Source organism: Eurytemora carolleeae, unplaced genomic scaffold, assembly GCF_000591075.1.
Source record: "Eurytemora carolleeae unplaced genomic scaffold, Eaff_2.0 scaffold909, whole genome shotgun sequence".
NCBI lineage: Eukaryota > Metazoa > Arthropoda > Copepoda > Calanoida > Temoridae > Eurytemora > Eurytemora carolleeae.
The window spans coordinates 109,984-134,345 of record NW_019396797.1 but is presented as its reverse complement, the minus strand read 5'-3'; the positions used below and the strand labels follow the sequence as shown (position 1 = coordinate 134,345).

The following is a 24,362-nucleotide window of genomic DNA, read 5'->3' as shown; positions in this document are numbered from 1 at the left end:
GCTCGCCCCATAGCCTATCCTAGCCGCAGTGCTCGCCCCCACCCCTATCGCAGCCTACTACGCCTCATAAGGGCTTACTTTTGGGAAGTTGCCGTTTAGGAAATTGCCATTTGGGAAGTTGCCACTTGGGAAATTGTCGCGTTGGAAGTTGCTAAAAACATATTTAAGTCTCAGATTTGTATTATCAGTTTAACGGGATAATGAAAAAATTAATTAATATCTTTATTTATGAATCTTTATGCTTTTTCATGTTAAAAAATTCTGAATAATGGATTAAAATACATTTATTAATAAGGCACTGATACGTAATTACAGAGAAAGCAAAACAAAGCATGAGCAGCAAGAATGCATAAAATATGTATAGAGTATAGAGGGGATATTAAATACTCACACTAGCAAGCATGAATCTTAAAGAAGAAATTTATTAAAAAGATTGTCAACGAAATGTTTTATGTTTCTCTCCATTTAGTGGAAAAAGATCCACTTTTTCTCTTCTGCCTTCTTCTAACTCCTTTTATCTTTATTTCCATTTCTTCTCCAGTTCTTTTTCTTAATTCTTTCTTTCAAAATATTTATTTTGTCTAAAAAGAATTTTTCTGAAAATTCATCAACACGAGGACGAAGCAAGAAAATGACCGACAAATTCCAGATAGCTCAGTACAATCGCTTCTAAGTTAAAGAGAAATAGTCATTTATGACACTCTTCTATCGAAGGTTCAGACAAAATTAAGGTGACAATCCCTTTAATATTTCTTTAAAGAATGAACTGATGAAAGATAAAGTTTAATGTTCTGGAGAGAGGAGCTAAGGTGAGGTAGTTTAAAGATATTATTCCCAGGATACTCAGCAATATATCACATTTGCCTTCGTTCCACTCCTTCTCCAGGGATACGTCTTTAATCCAGGTGCTTTCTTGAGCTGCTGGAGCTACTGGATATATATGAGGTACTGGAGATACTGGAGTTATGTCTAATTTTCTGTCATTCCTTTGAGATTGGGTTCCACTGCTAAGGCATGAACCGTTTCCGTTACTCCGGGTCCTAGTTCTATAAGAACCTTGGGATGGTTCTTCGGGTTGGGTTGAGGACTGGATAACTTCATGTGGATGCTGAGCATCTCCGTTTGCATGAATCGATAAAGTATTCTTTGCTGGGTATACAGTCTGGATATCTCCGTAGGTGTATAGAACTTCAATTTCTCCGTTTACTTTTCTCGATTTGATATCTCTGGGTGAATGTAAAGACTGAGTATCAATGGATGGATGACAAGACTGATTATCTCCGGACGAGTTTAAGGACTGAGTATCTCTGGATGGGTTTAAAGACTGAGTATCTCTGGGTGGGTTTAAAGACTGAGTATCTCTGGGTGGGTTTAAGGACTGAGTATCTCTGGACGGGTTTAAAGACTGAGTATCTCTGGGTGGGTTTAAAGACTGAGTATCTCTGGATGGGTTTAAGGACTGAATATCTCCGGGTGGATGAAATGACTGAATATCTCTGAGTTCTTGAGTATCCGTCAGATTATTTAAAAACTCCACAAGTCTCTTTTTCCTTAAAAATAATAATGTAAGTAATCCGTTTCACAGTTATCATCCAACCATTGAATTTTTTCTTCATGGAATTGGATAATTTTTAGGCTTTAGATTCACTTTTAAGCACTCTGTCGTCAATATCATTAAAACAATTTATATGCAAAGGAACTAAAAACTAGTTCCAAAATCTAATTTTCAAATTTTTTGTATCCTGATGTTGTGATCTTGATCTGATCTTGATGCTCAATTTTTTAATATGAAAAGTAAAAACTACCTCTGTATAATGAGAAAAAGAAAGATTGCTGATAGAGTTGCGTAGATAAACCCATAAACTGAGATAGGGATTAAATCTATCGATAAACTAGAAAATAAATTCAATAAAGTTTAGTTTAATTTTTATCATAAAAAATAAGGAAATCATACTTTTTCTTTACTTAACTTAAAAATATTTTCTTAAGGAGTATGAAAAAGAACTAAAACAGGAGTGTGCTTACTTGTACAACTATAGGGTGTTTGTAAAGGGGTTTCTTTTAAAAAATACAGGTTCCACGAATCCTTTACTCGAAAATCATTTCGCCAATTTTAAGATACAAGAAGTTATCCCACATTTTGGAAAGCCCAAAAAAGTTACAATCCTTTTTATTGATCTTCATCTAGTCATTTATTTCCAAAAAAGAAAAACTTCAAGCTGTTTCATAAAGTTAATGTTCACTGCAGCACACCCTGTAGAATGGGTGATCAGCTAATCGTTTAATCATTTACACCAACCATACATTCTGAATATTTTATAACGTTTTTCCCTTTTTAATCATAAATTGGAAATTTCTTTTAGCTGTGGTTTACAGTATATGTATTTATAGTTTTTATTGAATTTCCTTGTGTTCAGGGCAATGATTAGATTGTAGACTGTAATTATCAAGACTAGAAGAAGATTGAATATTGGCCGCCATTTGCAAAATAGTTTCCCGGATTTTCTTAACCAAACCAAATCAAGTTTGACCAAGTATCTTAGTCGTGGCAGTACATACAACGTATCTGAAACAAATGATAAATGATTTCAATATTTCTTTTTAAGTACAATTAAAAATCAAGAACTCTAAAAAGTGTTTTACCAATAAAAGTAAAAAGAGCTGAAACTATCACAAGAACTGTTACAACAGCATTTCTCATCTGAGAATCAAGGTTTCGGCTAAAAAAAATAATAGTGAATAATGAATAATGAATATTGAATAATGAATAATGAATAATGAATAATGAATAATGAATAATGAATAATGAATAATGAATAATGAATAATGAATAACGAATAATGAATAATGAATAATGAATAATGAATAATGAATAATGAATAATGAATAATGAATAATGAATGATGAATAATGAATAATGAATAATGAATAATGAATAATGAATAATGAATAATGAATAATGAATAATGAATAATGAATGATGAATAATGAATAAAGAATAAATAATGATGAATAATAATGAATAATGAATAATGAATAATGAATAATGAATAATGAATATGTACCTAAAAATGTATGTAATTGAGTCAGTGCTAAGTAGTGTAAGAAGAAATAATCGTTCTACTGGCAGAACAGTAAGAATATACTGCACAAAAAGCCATCAACAAAAAATTCAGAAAAACTCCGTTTTCTAGATTCTTACGACTTGACAAAAATTTTTAAATTACTACTGATAAATGATTGAACGTTTAAACCATAAAGTACATATTTATTATCTGTATTGTATATTTGTACATTTAAAATTTAAAAAATGTTAACTCTTTTAAAACTTTATGTATTTAAAAATTTCACACAGACAAAAAAAGTTGAAAAGTAAAAAAAAATATTTGGCATCTGAACGCTTGACGGGTTTCCTATAAACACATGTTTTAAAAATATTTTTTAGAAATGTTGATGAATTCCTTTTTAATGTTTTTAATAAGGAAGAAGAAGAAGATGTCAGCTATAACTGCGAGGAAGAAGTAAACAGAATGAAAGATAGAGAAGATCAAACCCCATTCTCGAACTAAACAAATAAATGAATTGATAAATAAATCAATAGATTAATAAGTTAGTAAATAAATAAATGAAAATAAATATTTTCATTGAAATAATTTCTTTCTTTCTTTTTTAAGTAATTTACATTTTGAAGTTTATTTTTAAATTAACGTTTTCTAAAGCTTTTTGAAAAAGAANGGGCAGGATGGATTAGATTACTTTTAAAGTGCTAAAATAGCTGTCACTTTATGACAGATCTTAGTTCATAGTTATGTTGCTAATTCAATAGTTTAAAGATAATCAGGAAACTCAAGTTCGCAGACCTCAAACACAGTTTAGCTTCAAACAGACTTTAAATATATTTTGAAAACAATAAGATATCACGTTGCCTTATTAACCAAGTTATTTTTGAAGATAAAAAATGGCCTTTATAGCTTTTCAGTGCTTTCAAGGGACTGTTAACGTGATTTTTAAGTGGTGTTACCGATTCACAACTGTGTAAGATATCGTCGTTTTACTAGGGTGAAAAGTATTTATCTTTGATAGTGTACTCAATTGTGTATAGAGCAGAAATGTGCAAGTCAATTAATGAAAATACCACAATTGAAAAAAAGTAATTTTTAAAAGAGATGATGATGTATTCTTGATCAGCCAAAGCTTTGGTACCGTTGACCATCGGACATGCCATTTACCTAATAAAGAGTTACGTGTAATTATGTCCACAGTCCCTTATAGGGAGTGACCGGCAATGTATGGTAGTTGAACTGATAATGCAGTATTGAATAGAGTACTTTTATAGGATTCATTTGAGACATATAAAACGTTTTAATGATGTATAATTACTGAGTTTGAGCGCAAAGTCAACTTTCAAAATCATCCATTTGGGTGGTTACGTTTTGAGAATCGATTTTTTTCAATTATTAAATAAAGACGACAAAAAAGTAACAAAAATTCTACATTTAACTAATTTTTTCTCCAAATTGTTTGTTATTTTTCATATTTTCTACCTGACATTGTCCAATCCTCTCTGCCCAGTATCTGAGGAGACATGGAGCCATTCTTCTTACACAACCCGTCCTCAGAGATAAACTCGGAACCCTGAAATATAATAACTGCTTATTTTTGTTTATAGATATTTTATTAGCTATGGTTAGGTACACTTTAATTCCATATCAGAGGCCTACACTTTTGTGTAGGATTTACACTTAGCCTCAAGGAGTAAACTCGATCTCAATTGCATAAACTTTTAAATTTGGTTTACTGAGCCAAATAAGGGAAATCTAATCTTCTCTGACACATAAAGAGGAAATTAACGTCTATGGTTGAACCGTCAAATGGAAACTTATCCATCTGAGCGCATGAACACACAGGCGCGTTGTGCAGGTTTAGCCTAGGGGGTTGATGTGCACCCCCTTAAAAAACCGGTATTAAGAAAACATAAAGTTTAAAATCTATAATAATCAACCTGAAGGCTGACTATTAGTCATCTGACCATAATCACCAACAATTTTAAATGAAACCCCGCGAAAAAAATATTGTAAATAAGATTAAGGTTACAAGAAAGAATTTGAGAAATAATCATGAAATGGACAAATTGTGACATTGTCAATTGAAAAGAAAAGTAAAAAATCTGAATATATATGTAAGTTTACTGTTTAATAAATTAAAGCCTGCCTGACATATTCAGAAAAATATTTTAAGAACTTTTCATTTTGAAGGAAAAATTAGTTTAAGGACATTGTTACAAAGATATAGTTTTATTTTAAGAGAATTGAACATTTTTAGAACGTTTGATTTTTGAAGATTGAACATTTTCACGACGCTTTTTAAAAAATTAGCGTTTTATTTTTTTTTAAATTTAACAGTTTTTGGAGTTCGGATAAAAGATTTAACATTTTTAGGATGTTTCCTTATAATAATAAAAAGTGTTCAGAACGCTCTATTTTCAAAGACGCGTTGGCAGAAATAATTGTAGAATATATAGATGCAGATTGAATTTGTAAACTTGATTTTCAACCAGAATTATCTCAGATCTATCTTTAGATAATCCGGCTCAAGGCTTGCTTAAACACACTCTAGCTCCAGGTTCTACTCCAGGCTTGACTCACATTTCAGGGGTTATCAGGTTTAAGTGGTTCCTGGAGAGTGAACCGGTAAAACCTTTTTGGGGTTTAGGGCAAGGGTTGGAATTTAGAATTATATTTCAAAGTGATCCTACGTTCAAACAATACCATTTGTGCCTTACGTTACCCTTCAGATTTTTCTAAGGTTTTATGATAGAGATATCTTTATTTTTCCGATTAATAATTGATAACTTTCGGTCCTGTAAGTATAAGTTATCGTCTGGTCGGTTTCCAAACCTGCTCTATTTTTCATTTTTAATTCTTTTAAGTAAACTTAGAGTCACTTTTATTTGAGAATCACAATTTTCTTTATCACATCAAACTTTATGGGAATCTCAATTTAATGGGGGCATTTCTAAGCAAAAATTCTACAGTTTCTCTTTCTTCTTTTCCACATTTTTCTATTACAATTGCGGATTTCTTGCTACAGAAATTGTGAGAATTAAACACATTTAAAATTATAATAAGATGATATCTTCCACATTATTTATCATAAGGGTTCAAGGAGTACAAGGCATGTCCCTTTTAAAAATAATGTCACGAGTAAAAAATCTACGAAACTTTTTCAATTTAAACTAATTTTAAATTGAACTCTGATGATTAAGCTTTGTCTCTTATAATAATGATGAATGATGGTGCTAGTACAAAAACAGTTGATTGTTTGAATAATCTACAAAAATAAACATAAAAACTTTTAATGGTTCTTAATTCATTTCTACCCTTCTAACGGTATGACTGTATCATCATTTTTTCATCCATTGTCTGCATGTATCCACTTTCTGTCTGTATCCATTATCTGTCTGTAATTCCCTTCCCCCTCCCTCCCTGACAGGAACGGATAAAGTAAGCCTGGTAATATAAATACTTTTGCACCAAGTTTCAACTGTAGACATGAAGGCATGTTAATTACGGAAAGTAATGGCAAAAAATCCTCAAATAATCCATTCTTGCGGTTCAAATATATATATTTACAAGCTTACGACTCATTTGTTTACAGGAAACCAGAGACAATTAGTTGCTTTTTAGAATATCTTCGCCACAATTTTCTCTTTTTCGTTGCTGCCAAATCGTTATTTTTGTGTTTATTCTCTACCTTAAGCATGTTTCCCCCCCCCTCTCCCGCTCCGCCCAGATCCCCTTTTAAAAACCACTCCCCCCTTCCTAATACTTAAAGTATCGAGTTTAAAATCGTAACTTCCTAAAGAAGTAAAACCAAGTGAAAACAATGAAATGTCGCATTCACTACGGTACCTTACAAAGCATGGTTTTTGAGGAAGATATCGTCTTTTACAGTCTTGAAAGGGATAATTCATTTCAATTTCCATTCTTATTTATGCAGCATAAATCAGCAAGTCACTTTTATAGAGAAACCACAATCATTTTTTACCCATTAACAATGTTAAATGTTTGTATATAACAGGATGTATCTTTCATGTTTTACAAGATTTTAATAAAAGTTAATTTATAATTACGAAATAAATTTCACACCATTCATTTCACAGCTGATTACTTTTTAAACATTCACCTCAACTAAAATAGTATGATGATGGTAAAAATACAACTTAGTAATATTTGGACATTTTATCGGTTTTGTGCCTTTGCTGAGAAAGTTGGAATTAATAAAAGTTGGTCCTACAAAATTCGGATCAAAAAGAACCAAAGTTTTCTCTAAACTTTTATTTTTTTATTCCCTATTTCGCAAACCTGCCATTTCAAACAAAGAATTATTTTGGACCAAAAAGTCTAAGTTTAAAATATCAAAGGTTTACAAAGATCGTGATTAGAAAGTTTAAAGGAACTGAGTTTTTTTGCCACAAATTATGATTCTACAATCGGCATATCTTTTCAACCTAATAGTGTAAACCTTTGATATTTCAAACTATTTTTATTTGATCTAAAATGATTCATAGTTTGAAGTATCTCAGGTTTCCAACATTCAAATGCAAATATATAGGGATAATAAAATCAGAGTTTGTGACAAAAACTCAATTCCTTTGTGACAAAACTCAGTTTCTTTACTAACGTTAAACCATTTTTTGTGTAAAAACTATGTTATCTGAATCCTTCTCCTAGAAACCTTCAGGAAGAGTGTTTATTTTTGTTGAGACGTGTGAAAGTAAATAACTATGATTGGCTAATTTTTTTATTTACTATTTATACTAGAAAATTGGAAAATCGCTTCTATAGATCGTATTTTTTTAGAAAAGTTCAATGTTTGATACTAGTTTTATGTAGATCCAGTGCGTCTACTTTTTAACCATAATCTACGTAAATTTACCTGAGTGCAGTATATTGCTGACAGGTAAGTTGAGTAGAGGAATAAAGAAAGCATTATCCCATGAAAGCTTAAATCAATGAGTTTAATAAAGGAGAGAATTAATAGGGTTGGAATCCTTCTCCTCCTCCTAGTTACAGCTTGAGAGAGATCTGGAGTAAGGTTGGGATCGTGTTGGATGTGTTCACAAGGGTACTCGGAGTAAAGCTGAACAGGGTTTCTCCGTTCCTCTCCATTCCCCAGCTCACTTCTCCGATAGATGGCTTTAACTGAACCCTGATCACTGGATGTATTTTCTTTTCTTTCCAATCCTTCCTTATCACTGTTAACTCTGAGAGTCGTTTCACTTTTACTTTTTTCTCCGGTCCCATGTTTAAACAGGATATTTTCAGCGTGGTTTGATTTTATCTCAGGACCATAACTTTCCTCTGGTCCAGGGTTCCTCTCCCTCCCGAGAGAGAAGTTAAGCCAGTTTTAAAATAATCTCAAAATTTTTTTGAAAGCCATGATTCTGATTGGTTAAGGCTTTAGAAGTAAGTGACACTAAAATAAAAATTCAAAAATCAAGTTTTAGATTTTTCATTTGAGACGATTCTTTCATTAGAGACGATTCTTTCATTAGAGACGATTCTTTCATTATAGACGATTCTTTCATTAGAGACGATTCTTTCATTCGAGACGATTCTTTCATGCGAGACGATTCTTTCATTTGAGACGATTCTTCCATTAGAGACGATTCTTTCATTCGAGACGATTCTTTCATTAGAGACGATTCTTTCATTAGAGACGATTCTTTCATTAGAGACAATTCTTTCACATTATAGACAATTCTTTCATTCGAGACGATTCTTTCATTAGAGACGATTCTTTCATTTGAGACGATTCTTTCATTAGAGACGATTCTTTCATTATAGACAATTCTTTCATTTGAGACGATTCTTTCATTAGAGACGATTCTTCCATTAGAGACGATTCTTCCATTAGAGACGATTAGACGTTTCTTTCATTAGAGACGATTCTTTCATTAGAGACGATTCTTTCATTAGAGACGATTCTTTCATTAGAGACGATTCTTTCATTAGAGACGATTCTTTCATTCGATACGATTCTTTCATTAGAGACGATTCTTTCATTATAGACAATTCTTTCATTCGAGACGATTCTTTCATTAGAGACGATTCTTTCATTTGAGACGATTCTTCCATTGAGACGATTCTTTCATTAGAGACGATTCTTTCATTTGAGACGATTCTTTCATTATAGAGGATTCTTTCATTCGATACGATTCTTTCATTAGAGACGATTCTTTCATTATAGACGATTCTACGGATTTTTTTCTGTGTGTTTACATATATTTATGATTCCCTGCTTTTGCAAACTTGACTCTTTCTTTCAAATCATTAAATAGGCCATCAAAAGACTTTATTTAAGACAGAATAGCCAATTTAACCATGAGATTGTCGTTATTTTAAGAGTTTTCGGTCGTCTTTACAGTCTCATCATGTGTGGGTAAACAGCTGTTGTGCTAAGTGTCCTTAATATGATCCGGTTTAATTCTCAGGAGAGGGTTAATTAAAATTAAATTAAGTGTGATTAATTTCTCTCTCTTTCCTTCTCCTCTCCTCCTTCTTGAATACCATGACGTATCAAACATAGCCCCAAATCTTTAATTAAAGATTTTCTTCTTTAATTTTTCAGTCTCCGTTTCTCTGAAGTTTTCAAGAATCCACTAACAGAAATTCTAAACTAAGATACATTCTGTTATCTCGACTTCACGATTTTTAATCTGAAAATACAAAATTATAGAAAATTGATTTTAGTTGAAACTTAAATTTTAAAAATTAGTTTTACTGCGTCAAAGTTCAAAAATATAAATTCACTTAACTTTGTTTATTTGACAGGCCTGACTGGTTTAGGTTCGGTTCTCCAAGTGAAGCTAGATGGTTGGAGCTGGATTGAACACAACCAGCCTGCCTGCTCTCATTTACACAACTGAGAGCTTTATGTATTCGAGCTTTTGGTTGGACCAGTTGTATCTTATACTTGGAGACAGAGTACACTCAAACTAAAGCAATTCTTGGACTGAATATGGGACGATTGTATCACAGGACATGCAGTATTAATTATTTAGATAAGGATCAAGGAAGACTCAGGAAAAACACAAAGGGATTTAAAATTATCTTACATGGAGGAATAATGAACAAGGTTCACCTTCAATTGAAAATGATATAATCAATCTTCCTAAATGTTGGCTGTGTGAGATATGAGCAATGACGAGACGGTTTATGTTACATATAAACCATATGGGATTCATGCTGGTTTAACCTTTAGTATTTATCATTGTATCATTGTACATATAAATATATATTTAATTTCATAATAATCATAAATTAAACATATGATGTTTGCATTATACATTATACATATTATACTATACAATACACATTATGTATAATTAATTCCTCTACAGTACACACACAGTCTAAATATGACATAATATGTATACCAGGATACTATATACTGTATACCAGGTATACTAGGATACATACACTGTATACCAGGATACTATACACTGTATACCAGGATACTATACTCTTTATACCAGTTATAACAGGATACTTTACACTGTATACCAGGTATACTAGGATACTATACAATATACACTATATACCAGGTATACCAGGATACTATACAGTGTATACCATGTATACCAGGATACTATACACTGTATACCAGGTATACCAGGGTACTTTACAAATTTACCAGGTATACCAGGATACTATACACTGTATACCATGTATACTAGGATACTATACACTGTATACCAGGTATACCAGGATACTATACACTAAATACCAAGTATACTAGGATACTATAAAATATACACTGTATACCAGGTATACCAGGATACTATACACTGTATACCATCTATACCAGGATACTATAAACTGTATACCAGGATACTATACACTGTATACCAGGTATACCAGGATACTATACACTGTATACCAGTAATACCAGGATACTATACACTGCATACCAGGTATACTAGGATACTATACAATATACACTGTATACCAGGTATACCAGGATACTATACACTTTATACCATCTATACCAGGATACTATACACTGTATACCAGGTATACCAGGATACTTTACACTGTATACCATGTATACCAGGATACTATATACTATATACCATGTTACCCGGATACTATGCACTGTGTATCAGGTATACCAGGATATTATACACTGTATACTAGGTATTCCAGGATGATATATACTGTATCCAAGGTATACCAGGTATACCAGGATAATATATACTGTATCCAAGGTATACCAGGTATACCAGGATATTATACACTATATCCAAGGTATACCAGGTATACCAGGATATTAATATATACTGTATCCAAGGTATACCAGGTATACCAGGATATTATACACTATATCCAAGGTATACCAGGTATACCAGGATATTATACACTATATCCAAGGTATACCAGGTATACCAGGATATTAACTACACTGCAACGTTGCACTACTGCATTCTAAAATATCACGGTTCTATGAACCCAGACTAAAGCGCACTGTTTATAGATAGTTAAGTTTAGCGTGCACAATATCATTGAATTAAGAATCAGCTGAGTAGAATTGTCCAACTAAGCTTCTCTAGCGTGCACAACATTATCGATGCAGCTGAGTTTAATCGTCCACATTATTCTTGAATCAGGTGAATAGAATCGTCCACAATATTATTAAATCAGTTGAGTATAATCGTCTACTATATTATAGAATCAGCTGAGTAAAATCGTCCACAATAGTATAGTATCAGCTGAGTAGATTCGTCCACTATAATTTAGAATCAGAAAATCAGAATCGTCCACAATAGTATAGTATCAGCTGAGTAGAATCGTCCACTATATTTTAGAATCAGATAAGTAGAATCGTCCACAATATTATAAAATCAGCTGAGTAGAATCGTCCACAATATTATTGATTCAGTTGTGTGCTTCAGTTCAATTGTAAACTTGTTCTGATGATTTTTGTAGCACTATTGTAAAATATATATTTCAAAGCACTATTGTAAAATATATTTAAAAATAAATAAATAAAAAATATATTTTTTTCGAGCACCATTGTAAAATATATATTTTTGTTCCATTCTTACATTTGTGAATCAATATACAGCACGAAAATGGTTGAGATATCACCATATAACATGGTCTTCATCATGGTTTTTCGAAATGATTTTTGTATTTTGATTGATAGATTCTATTTTGGTTAATAGATTTGTATTTTGATTAATAGATTTATATTTTGGTTAATAGATTTGTACTTTGGTTAATAGATTTGTATTTTGATTAATAGATTTGTATTTTGGTTAATAGATTTGTATTTTGGTTAATAGATTTGTATCTAGAATGAGTCTAACGTTAACATTTATTGGAACAATTTGATTGCAATCTCTTTCAATTCGAGAGTGTTAACAGGAATTTAGATCCAGGTGTCACAAAACCGGATATTCTGTTAAAACCCGGGGGGTGTCTTGTCATAAAACCGGTTTAATTTCTATTGTTTCGGAAAATATAATTCATTAAATTTGCAGTTTGACGTGTCCCTCATATTGGTGGCAACAAGAATTCAAATATTCTCTGTCTTTCAAAAAAGACACTTTTTTAAAGTAACTATTAATATTAGTATAAGTATTCAGGGACTCTTAAGATATTAAAAATTGTTGTCAAAAAATGGTCAATGGGAAAATTTATCGTTTTTAAAAAGGTTCATAAAATAAAGGATATGACTCTTATTTTCTTATTCTTGTACCGTTGCAACATAATGCCGTAGACTTAAGATATTTCAAACACTGAATATAAGTGGATCAAATAATCTAAGTTTGAAATATTACGTTTACACCAACAGGTTGCAAAGTTGCAAGGATAATATTTTCTTTTAGCATCAGTGCAATTGACTATTTGAATGATTTTCATATATTGCACAGTGAACATCGATTCAATGTTGGAATTTATTTTTTAGAAAAATTGATAAATCTAATAAATCTTTGTTGTCTTAAAACACTATAAGACAAGCCAAATAATCAAGAATAACCGGTTTCGTTTAATAAGTACAGGGTTACCCATGAAGGATGAGACTGCGAAGATGACCTAAAACTCTTAAAATATGACGATCCCAAGGTTAAATTAAGACTTCCGCCTTGAATAAAGTCGTTTGATAGCTTTTATATGATTTAGCAACGAAAGTAACATGTTTCCAGTTGCAGGTAATCATGAGTACAGGGATCAACAGAAAGTATAAACTCCGTGCTATCGTCTCTGAAGTCTCATCCTTTGTGGGTAACCCTGTATATATGAAAGATAAGCCCTACTCTTTCTATGTTAGACTTACTCCTCCCTTTAAATAGGACTTATTCCAACTGCGAGTTTGATTTGATTAAAAACAATATTTTAAAAAATATGACAGGAACCTCTGATTAGTATAGGGAAGGTCGTAGTATAAATTACTGAAGGTTAAATATGAAACAATAATAACGAAAACTCGGAGTCCAAGCTTTCTTTTTTAGACTTTATTTATTCTACCAAGGAGGGTGTATCGGCCCCGATTATGATTCTCGAACAGGGTTACCCAGTAAGAATAAGTCATGAAAAACTTTACAATATCTGAAGGTCAGATTCAAGCTTTCTAAAGATGCAGGGTTTCCCATAAAGGATGAGTCCAAATTTAGCCATTTTTAAAGATTCCGGGTTACCCGCAAAAGATGGCACACTTTAAATACCAAGATCTAATTCAGTCATTTTTAAGACACAGGGTTACCCATAAAGCATGAGTCATGAAAAACTTTAAATACCAAGATCTAAAGGTTGAATACAACCTTTTTAAGACACAGGGTTACCCATAAAGCATGAGCCATGAAAAACTTTAAGTACCAATATCTAAAGGTAGAATTCAACCTTTTTACCCATAAAAGATGCGTCGATAATTAGAAACTTTATAAATGCCAAGATCTGAAGGTTTAATTCAGTATTTTTAAAGATACAGGGTTACCCAATAAAATATGAGTTAATGATTACAAACTTCAAATACCAAGATCTAAGAGTTAAATTCAGCTCTTTTTAAAGATACAGGGTTATCAACAAAGAATGAGTCATGACAAATTTTACAAACCAAGATCTGAATTCATATGTATGCACCTCTTCATATACCACGATCATTTAAAGGTATTATATCGGATCTAATCTGCCAAACAAAATCTGCAATATACAGGGTTACCCACAAAGGATGAGACTGTAAAGACGACCTGAAACTCTTCAAATATGACGATCCCAAAGTTAGATTTAGTCTTCTGCCTTGAACATAAACTTTTAATAACTTATTAAATGATTAGCAAAAGAAAGAAACAAGTTTCCAGTTGCAGGGAATCATGAATATAAGGAAACAGAGAGTATAAATTCCGTACAGTCATCTCTGAAGTCTCATCCTCTGTGGATTAACCCTGTATAGCGCTAAGCGCCACTAATTCACTAGAAACTGTTCCTAAACTAAATTTATGACAAACAGCCAAACACTAAATTTACCAAGTGTCCACGCTTACTTAAAAAAAAGTTTTGAGGCAGTTAAATATTACTGGCTTAAAGGCATGGTTTACTTAAACCTAGGTCATTAACCTGACCTTGATTTACCAAATCAGGTTCAGAAATATAAAACATCCTCTCTCGGCCAAACTCAGTCATCTATCCCTCCCCATTCACTTAGTCTCAACCCCCCACCCGGCCCTTATTTAAATTATTAAAATGTTCCTCTCCTACCCCTTACCTTACCCTTACCATCCACACCCCTTTTCTTCCCCTAATTTTTTTACTCCCCCCAATATATCGTTCCCTCCCTGCCTCACTCCCCAGTGTAATTGTTAGGTTTTACTAGTTGATAAAAAATATCAAAAGAAAATGCAAAGACGAAAATAACGTATCTAATGAATCTAGGACTCGAGCTCTAATATCAATAGTACTATGTTTTTTCGCTAATGTAGTGTAAGACGACATTTCGTGTATACTATTTCCTACAATAACATTTGCACAGATATAATATACATGGAAGAGACTCCTCTTCACAGTTTTGAACCCTAGGGTACGTTTAGGCTATTAGGCCGGTTTCCATTTTTACGGATTCATTCCGGAAATAGCTTACGAAACTTATCTGTAGCAGAATGCAAAACCACCTTTAAAAAAACTTTTGAATATGAAAGACAGAACCGAACATACAAGCGACATAGAATTTTTGGAATAGTTTAAAGGGACTGTAAAGGAAAAATGAAAGGGGGTATAGGATGAAACCTGAGAATTTCAGGTTTTGAATGTTACCTATAAGACATCAATCTGATGTTCCTGTCTCGAGAATTTGACATGAAACTGTGTAAAAATTATACCAAAACGGGCATATGTCAGATTGTGTATACCCCCTTTCATTTTTCCTTTACAGTCCCTTTAAAGAATGTTTTTTTTCGGAATAATTGTTCCGTTAAATATGTTTGGCATAATCACATTCTTCTAGGGGTTCGTTATAGTTAAACAAATATGCTAACTTATATTTATAAACCATATAGACAGAAAGATAAGTTCAAATTTATATGACATTATAGTTACGACTTTGTGGTATTTTAGCTCCTCTAGTTTTGATTTATGCACAAGATATGAGAAAAGAAAATTTATTTGATTAGGAAGCAGTTTATACTGTAGTATGACTTAACGATCTCTTAACTCTTCTAAAAATCCAATTAAGAGAGAAAAATTAACCTTGTTTGGTGGCATTGCATGGATTAAAAAACTTTTCTTTAAGAAAAAGCCGCTGGATATGAAAAATACATTATTTCAAACAGAAATGCAACTAATTTTAGTTAAATTTTATTCTCTCGCCCTTCTGTTCTTAAATTCTTCATCTTGAGTCTTAAATATTCTTCCAAATCTTGACTCTCTGCATAATATTTAATATTTATTCATAATATAAACTCTCATGGCCCTACCTTAGTAACAACAATTCTTTGTAAACCTTTATCTGATAAAGTAAATTGCAAATATCGTCGTTTTACCAGGTCGAAAAGTGTTTAATTTCGATAACTTCCTCCATCCCCCCCATCAGAAATGCGCAAGTAAATTGTACAGAGAAATCACAAATAAAAATATACCGTTGTAAATCGGACATGCCACTCTACAATAGAAACTCCCTTGAAACGTTGACTTTAACTTTCTGCATAATATATATGATTAACGAATTTATTCAACAAATGTAGTAGAACAGTCCTGTTTGGAAGTCAGATGGATGGAGCCAAGAAAACAAAAGTTAAGAGAATAAAACATAGTTTGAAGAATACATATAAATAATTTTAGATAAAAATTAAGCATTATGAATGAGCATGATGAATTGTGGTGATTTAAAGATGCGGGGACAGGAAGAGTTTTACAATTAGTTAAAACTGATTTCATTGTGCTTCAAGGAGAACCTGGAAGAAGAATAAGATTCGAGAATATACAGGGTTGGTAAAGGAGAATATACATTAGCCCAGTACTTCGAAAGAAATATAAAATGTCGTTTTCTAAACCTTCTGATTGATAATGGAATGCTGCAGATATTTAGTTTTTTAATTGAAAAGTTATGTATGAATATAAAAATATGATCAAAACTGTTCCCTTATATTCATGGTTTTTTATATTATTTTACAATTACTGACATTTAGGTATAATAGTATAAAACCCATCGAAAAATTGTTAAGACGACATTTTATACATTCTTTCGATCTCCGAATTTCTGAGTTAATCTGTAGGAGAAGGCTAAGAAAAAAGGGTGGTATAGGAGCAAATAGAAGAAGGTATAGAAGAAGGTATGGAAGAAGGGTGGTATAGGAGAATATAGAAGAAGGTATAGAAGAAGGTATGGAAGAAGGGTGACTAGGAGAATATAGGAGAATATAAGAGAATGAATGGAAGAAGGGTGACTAGGAGAATATAGGAGAATATAAGAGAAGGTATGGAAGAAGGGTGACTAGGAGAATAAAGGAGAATATAAGAAAAGGAATGGAAAAATTTTGAAAATTATAAATGAAAATGTTTGGAAATGAAATTAGCACAAGGAGAACAATTAACATTGTAATTCGAAATTATAGGAGTTGTTAAACAAATTTGTACAATCGAATACATTTCCGTCTGATCAGTTGTACTGCATGGTATTATTCAAAATGTACAAATAAGTTGCTTATTTCCAAAAAACATAGAATGACAATGTGTTAAATTTTTTAAACTCCAACTGATTAAAAACATGTGTCTGCAGTTTGATACAACTATTATGTACAACGTGTAAAATAGTTGTAAAGTTGTACACTGGAATGTACGTACATGGAAATGAATGTGATCACATATTTGTCATGTACATTTCATTGAGAAACCTTGTGATGCTCATGTTGCAATGCTTACACACTGTTTTGAAGGATAAACAAAATTATGTTCTGTTTCAAACAATACAGGCCTTTTATCCAGCACCACAAAACCTACATTAGTTTAGGCAAGCTAAAGAAAGGTGACATGTTTAACAAAGTTTGAAAAAATACATAATTATTGTTTAAATTACAATTCTAGATACAAAATGTTACAATAAACTCTGTAAGGCGAAATTAAAGGGCAAACAGATGAATTCTAGGAGGAAATAAAACACGAGGTGTGGGACTCGAATCTGAAGTTGGTCCCATAAGAAATGAATGAATGTAAGTAGACTTAAGGAATATTGTGTATCACACTCTGTGGTGCAAAAGTTCAGAACTATATATATGAAAATCTATATATGTATAGTATCAGAAATCTGAAATTTAAGCTTAGCTAAAAACATTGAATATTGAGATAAATTATAAGTTTAATAATATTTACACAATATAAATCATATCTAGGTGTTTAACAATATTAAGGCATGGTCTCGATAACATATATATATATAACGTAACAACATGATTGTTGATTATACAAAAGATATGGAAAAAACGGCATTAGATATAGAAATCATACTATAGCCGTTACAGCAGTATGTACAGTGTACACGGAAAACAAAGTTCAATGTTTATATCACGAGGTTTGTGCACATTGTCCGCAGAAACCGGTTTCTCTACAACAGCACTATGTACAGTATGTACAGTATTTACAGTGTGTACAATGCAATGTAACCGGTTTCAGCACCAAAACTGGTGTTTAGCCCCCTTCACTAGTTTATGTGGGAGTCAATATTTAAAACTATAATTGTACGGACTGAACCTAGAATTATTAAGTATAGTTTGGGTTACTATAAGTAGATGAAAAGAGTAGATTGTAGAACGGTTGACACTAGATGGGGTTAAGACTGGAAATTAGTTTTCAAACCTAATTCAGAGGTTCGTCACTTCGCACCTCTAACTTTAACTTTACAAATTCTTTCGCAACTTCGTCCGTTGTCCGCTGTGATAATATTCGTAGAATCGTCCAACCAGTTTCGTCCATCTGAATTCGTTTGCCAAGTGAAAGCCAGCAAGCACAAGAGCCCTGAACAAATTTAGTTCGTAAAAACTCTTGACATTGAGAAGACGACGTCTAATAATACTGATCCTGCATCAATTAAATGTCATCATTTTGTAAATTGTATTTTTCCTTGATTCGAGTATAAAGATAGGATTATAAAACTCATGGTGACGACTGATCAATTGGTAACATATTTTATTACAGGGCGCACCAATAAACATTTAAAAAACTACCAAGTACAAGATTAAATATGCATGAAATTAAAACTCCTCGTAAATAAGATCTCAAGAAAAAAAGTTCTATTTACTCTTTGAAATGTATTCGTCAAAGGATTTCATATTTATTTGTACACACTGTACCTGGTCCATGATATCCTTGAGCTGCATCACGGAGACACCTATCAGCCTGTTCTCCCGGCCGAAGCAGTAGTCCTTCACTCCGATATGGAGCTCGTAGGCGGACAGTTGATCCTCGTTACCGATTATGCTAAACAGGAGATTATTTTATTCATTGTTACCGATTATGCTAAACAGGAAATTATTTTATTCATTGTTACCGATTATGCTAAACAGAAGATTATTTTATTCATTGTTACCATTATGCTAAACAGAAGATTATTTTATTCATTGTTACCATTATGCTAAACAGGAGATTATTTTATTCATTGTTACCATTATGCTAAACAGAAGATTATTTTATTCATTGTTACCATTATGCTAAACAGGAGATTATTTTTTATTGTTACCGATTATGCTAAACAGAAGATTATTTTTTTCATTGTTTTCGATTATGTTAAACAGAAGATTATTTTATTCATTGTTTCCGATTATGCTAAACAGGAGATTATTCTATTCTTGGTTTTATTAAAATAAAGCGAGAGTATAGAAACAAACGGTATGTGAAGACGACATTAAATTGATTTTTGAGAGAGAGTAAAACCATAAATAAATATTATGAGTTCATAGTATATCATCATTTATCATTAAGAGTTCATCTTTTTCTATCAGATTTTTAAACTCGATTAATATTTGAAATAACCGAATTTTCGTAAGGTATCTCAAATATTACCAATCAGACACCATAATAATTTGGGAAAGGTAAGTGTCTCTGAAATTCGCTGCCCGACTGTCGTTACGTCACGTTCAGTCAAATTAAGCGTCGTGAATTTTAGTTTTTGTATATTTAATAATAACAAATATATTGAATATTTGGAAATGTTAAAGTCTCAAAATGTTTGAAATGTTTTAAAACTTACATTATGCAATCAAGATATATTTTTCCCTCTAAATAAAATTAAAAAATTGATGCCGCGTAAATAAAAGACGATTATTGAATCGTGTGCTTATTGGGATTCCCTTAAAGACGATTTTATACTTGATGAAGCCGTATAACATAATAAAATAGGTCAGGTTAATCAAATTAGCATAAAGAGGAGAGATTATATGTATTTTAAATCATATTTAAAATATGCATATAATTTGTCCAAAAGTATTTAAAATAGAAATGTTTATCAGATAAATTATTACCATTTTTTTTAAATATAAAACTTTTTAAATTCTGAGAATAATTTAAAAATACTCACAAATGGAAGGTTTCGTTGTACTTTGGCGACCAGTTTGCATTTTTGGTTTTAGTTTCAAATCTTCTCTTTTTGTCCGCTAGATGGGGTCCTATTAGATTCACCTCCACATAAGGTTTAAAGGTTTGGGTCTTTGGTGTTTTCAGGTCGTTAGCGGCAACCACTGAAAATATGATTGGAAGTTTTACTTTTAGTTAGAGTTTGTTGTTAGTATATATAGATTAGTGAATATTTATTGTATTGGATATAAAAATTCCTTGGATATAGTCTTTATTGGATATAAATATTCCCTGGATATATAGTGTTATTGGATATAAATATTGTCCTGTATCGGATATCATACTCCCCAGATATAGTTCTGTATCAGATATAAATGTAACCCGGATATAGTTCTGTATCGGATATAAATGTAACCCGGATATAGTTCTGTATCGGATATAAATGTAACCCGGATATAGTTCTGTATCGGATATATATGTTCCCCGGATATAGTTCTGTACCGGATATAAATGTTCCCCGTATATAGTTTTGTACCGGATATAATATCCAACCTACCTTTAACCGTAACCTTGTGTTCTCCAGTACCCGGATGAGTATAGAGATCAACCTGAACCGATACTTCTCCAACTACACCATCTATACTGGAGGAATCTAAACAGGGTTCGACTTTATTTCTCCAGTTAAGGTTATACAATCTATATATAAATTTGTTTGTTTGTTTGTTTGTTTGTATCCAATAAACTTCAAAACGGCTGAACCGATCGGGCCCAAATTTTTTGTGGGACCTCACGTGACCACAGGGAAGGTTTATGAATGATCAAAATTTCAAATATTTGTCTCCATCAAAATTCGATCTTCATTAAATTTTTGAAAATTTTGAAAATCCACGACATTTTTTGTGAAAATCCGCGAATTATTTTTGTTTTGTTTTACGATGTACACAAAGAGAATATGTTCACAATTAATTTAGAAGATGGGCGCGAAGCGCCCTCTAAGGCTAGTATACATAGAATACACTATCACTAAGTATAAAAAAAATACTTACAGGGTTACCCACAAAGAATCAAACTTTATAGACGATTGTAGGGAATTGCAATGCCCGTTTCCTTCTATTTATGATTCCCCGCAACTATAAACTTAGTTCTTTCTTTGCCAAATCATTCAATAAGCCTTTGGAAAACTATATTCAAGACAAAAGACTTCAATAAACATTGAAATTATCCTATTCTATGCGGTTAACTGATTCATCCTTTGTGGGTAACCCTGTAGAAGAGCTTTAAATAATCTATCTTGCATTCCAACGTTTGAATGGGATTCCAGACCTTCTTAGTTTTTTACACATATATTTTAGTCTTCTCTTCTTTATCTTACCTTGATTTGTCTGTGAGGATACAAAGTTATTGATAAGTGCGTCTGTGGTCTGTGTGTAAAGGGACAGTGCATGGTGCAAGGACTTCAACTCCTCAGATTTGTTCACGTAAGAAATCTTTAATCCGTTCCCACCTAAACAAATTTTGTTAAAAGTTTCAAGATAAAAATTTAATTTTACAGTCAGGGTTCAGGAAACTTTTCTGGTCTTAAAGGGATATTAAAACATGAAAAATGTCAAAAAAGCTAAAAAAAACTGTTTGTGAATTTCTGGACTGTTTAGCTGTTAATTGCATCAGGTGGATTAAGTTAATTCCTGTTGAATATTTCAGTAGGTTTGACCAATAAGAATCAAAATAAATATCTACTTTAGACCGATGATGAAAGATTGTGAAAATTCGAGCCAGTTGTTTTTCATGAATTAAGGACTGAATCACTTCAAATTAAAAGATTCTACTGTTGAATTTTCCTCATTCAAAAGTTTCGACATCTGGACATTTTTGCAGTGATATATAATTACAAATGATATTGACCTGCATGGAAGTATTGTTTGACCGCATCAAGCGCACTTTCTAGTACAGCACACTGCTTAGGGGTTAAACTCCTCTCTCCTTCCTTAGAGATATCCTGAACATTAGAACTTAGAGATATCCTGAACATTAGAACTTAGAGATATCCTGAATATCAGAACCCTCCGACATTTAACAGAAAATCAAAATTATAAAGGAATTGAGTCTTAGCCACAAACTCTGATTTTCTAATCCCCATATCTTTGCAACCCAATGTCGGAAACATTAGATTTTTCAAACTTTGCATTTTGTTAGATCAAATAATCTCAGTCTGAGATTTTAAAGGTTTTTCACTGATGCAAAAATATAGGGATTGGAAAGTTTGAGTATGTAGCAAAGACTGAATTCCTTAGACAAATTACCGAAACAACGTTCATCACATTCTTGACATCAGCCTTGGCACTGAGACCCTTCTTGAGGAAGCTGGTGACATCTTCAACCTTCTTGGCAGACTCGGCCACGTTCTTGGCGTCGCCAACCAGGCTCTTCAGGGCCTTCTACATAATACACAGGGTTAGAAGGTGCATATTCAGACATTTTTACAGGGACCTTTTTAGACTTACAGGGNACCCCGTGTCATCAATGATTCAGAATAGTATCTTGAAATTTTCATCTCAGTAAAAAGTGTTGAAAATATCTTTATTTTTTTCTCTGTAATTGAGAACTTGCAGCCGAAATTTTTCTTTAATTGATATGTCATTGTCATTCTTTATCAGACAGTGGATGGTCTAAATATGGTTGTGAGTGATGGATGAAGCATCTTAACATTCACTTCATGATGAATTCTATGTTATTAATAATTTTCTTGAGAAAATGAAAAATGACTTCAAAGAGAGATGGATTCATGGAAAACTTAGGATATTTGAGAAAATGAAACAAACTGAATTAACTTTTTCTGACAGGACAGAAAGAAAAAGTAACAATTTATTGTTTCTTGTTCAGACTTATGGATTGCATCTAAAAGGTTCTTTTTCATTTTTATTTCTAGAAATTAGGGTTAAAATTTATTCTTTTATTTCATTTAGAACAGAAATTAAATCAAAAATATTAATTCTTAGCTTTGGGCATTAATATTAAAAGCTTATACGAATTGGGCTTTTGTGATTTGCATAGGAATTTTAATTGGCAGCACTATATATTACCTTTTCTTTGGTAGATGTCAGCACTATATTTACCTTTTCCTTGATAGGTGGCAGCACTATATTTACCTTTTTTGGAGGTGTCAGCAATATATTTACCTTTTCATTGATAGGTGGTCGCACTATATTCACCTTTTCATTGATAGGTGGCAGCACTATATTTACCTTTTTTGAAGGTGTCAGCACTATATTTACCTTTTCATTGATAGGTAGCAGCACTATATTCACCTTTTCATTGATAGGTGGCAGCACTTTATTTACCTTTTCTTTTGTAGGAGGCAGCACTATATATTATCTTTTCTTTTGTAGGTGTCAGCACTATATTTACCTTTTCATTTATAGGTGGGAGCACTATATTTACCTTTTCATTTATAGGTGGCAGCACTATATTTCTCTCTAAACTTTTCATCACAATTTTCCAGAGTTGTTTTAACAACCGTTTCAGTACTGATTTATCACAGTTCTCAGCATACATTGACAACGAGCCTAAATATCAAAATATTTCAATATCCAGCGATTTTTGACGAGTTTCTATTAGACAATTAAACAATCGTACTCCTATTATTAAAAACATTGTGTCCATCTGCCTTTTACTTTTTATGTTTTGATGTACACTAAAGCAGACTCCATTTTGAAAATCGATGGATAGATTAAGGAAAATAAGGACTTTCTGTAATGCGTTATTATAAGTATGAAAATGTTCTCATTGCTTTTATTTACATATTTCTATTGTTAAATGTTTGTATTTCTTTTCAGTATTGTTCCATTTATTTATTGTTTGCTTATGCCGGGTATTTCTTGTAATTTAAACAAAGCCTACCATCAAGCAGATCCATTAGTGGACCGAGGATACTGTCTGCTAGGGCTGCGACCTCGGATTTAGATATGGCTTGTCCCTGGCCTCCACCCTTGATCTCTGTCAGAAGTTTACCCGTCTGTTTCACGGAGTTATCCACCTTCCCGCTGATACTAAACAAATAAAATTATTTCATTTCTTCAACAAATTCAAACTAAACTTTAATGTGTTTTCTTTTCAAAGGAAATGTTGACAATGAAGCTTTAGAAGTTCAAATTAATTTTACACAAAAATATTGTCATTTATAACATCTAACAATGCCATACTTGTCAAGAATGATATTTGTTACAATTTTTATTTTCTGTAATATTTGTTAAGAGGGAAGACGACTTCTGTTCAAGGGACCCCTCACTTAAATACCATATTACC

At 32.1% G+C, this 24,362-nt stretch overlaps 2 protein-coding genes across 15 annotated transcripts in view; both read right to left on the bottom strand.

The window, feature by feature from the left end:
• Window positions 1-266: 266 nt before the first annotated feature.
• LOC111708787 (uncharacterized) lies at window positions 267-10,315 on the bottom strand. 2 transcript variants are annotated; one of them, XM_023482278.1, is made up of 10 exons: window positions 9,821-10,315; window positions 9,548-9,721; window positions 7,939-8,387; window positions 4,545-4,635; window positions 3,462-3,565; window positions 3,066-3,145; window positions 2,644-2,720; window positions 2,407-2,566; window positions 1,806-1,892; window positions 267-1,550 (listed from the first exon to the last, which is right to left on the bottom strand). In XM_023482278.1, exons 2-10 carry the CDS (start codon window positions 9,573-9,575, stop codon window positions 755-757), a joined length of 1,872 nt encoding a protein of 623 aa, XP_023338046.1. In that variant the 5' UTR covers window positions 9,576-9,721; window positions 9,821-10,315; the 3' UTR covers window positions 267-754. The 2 variants fall into 2 exon arrangements, with proteins under 2 accessions (XP_023338046.1, XP_023338047.1); XM_023482279.1 differs by having other exon boundaries at window positions 7,939-8,383; window positions 9,547-9,721; window positions 9,821-10,314.
• Window positions 10,316-15,930: 5,615 nt separating this feature from the next.
• Window positions 15,931-24,362, bottom strand: part of LOC111708785 (protein unc-13 homolog B) — a 107,804-nt gene continuing 99,372 nt past the window's right edge. For all 13 annotated transcript variants that reach the window (XM_023482268.1, XM_023482269.1, XM_023482271.1 and 10 more), the window contains 9 exons: window positions 23,958-24,106; window positions 23,499-23,623; window positions 22,361-22,495; window positions 21,963-22,056; window positions 21,433-21,564; window positions 20,617-20,712; window positions 20,065-20,224; window positions 18,842-18,968; window positions 15,931-18,506 (listed from right to left, as the gene is read on the bottom strand). In XM_023482268.1, coding sequence (XP_023338036.1) covers window positions 18,348-18,506; window positions 18,842-18,968; window positions 20,065-20,224; window positions 20,617-20,712; window positions 21,433-21,564; window positions 21,963-22,056; window positions 22,361-22,495; window positions 23,499-23,623; window positions 23,958-24,106 — 1,177 coding nt within the window. In that variant the 3' untranslated portion in view covers window positions 15,931-18,347. The remainder of the gene's footprint in view (window positions 18,507-18,841; window positions 18,969-20,064; window positions 20,225-20,616; window positions 20,713-21,432; window positions 21,565-21,962; window positions 22,057-22,360; window positions 22,496-23,498; window positions 23,624-23,957; window positions 24,107-24,362) is intronic.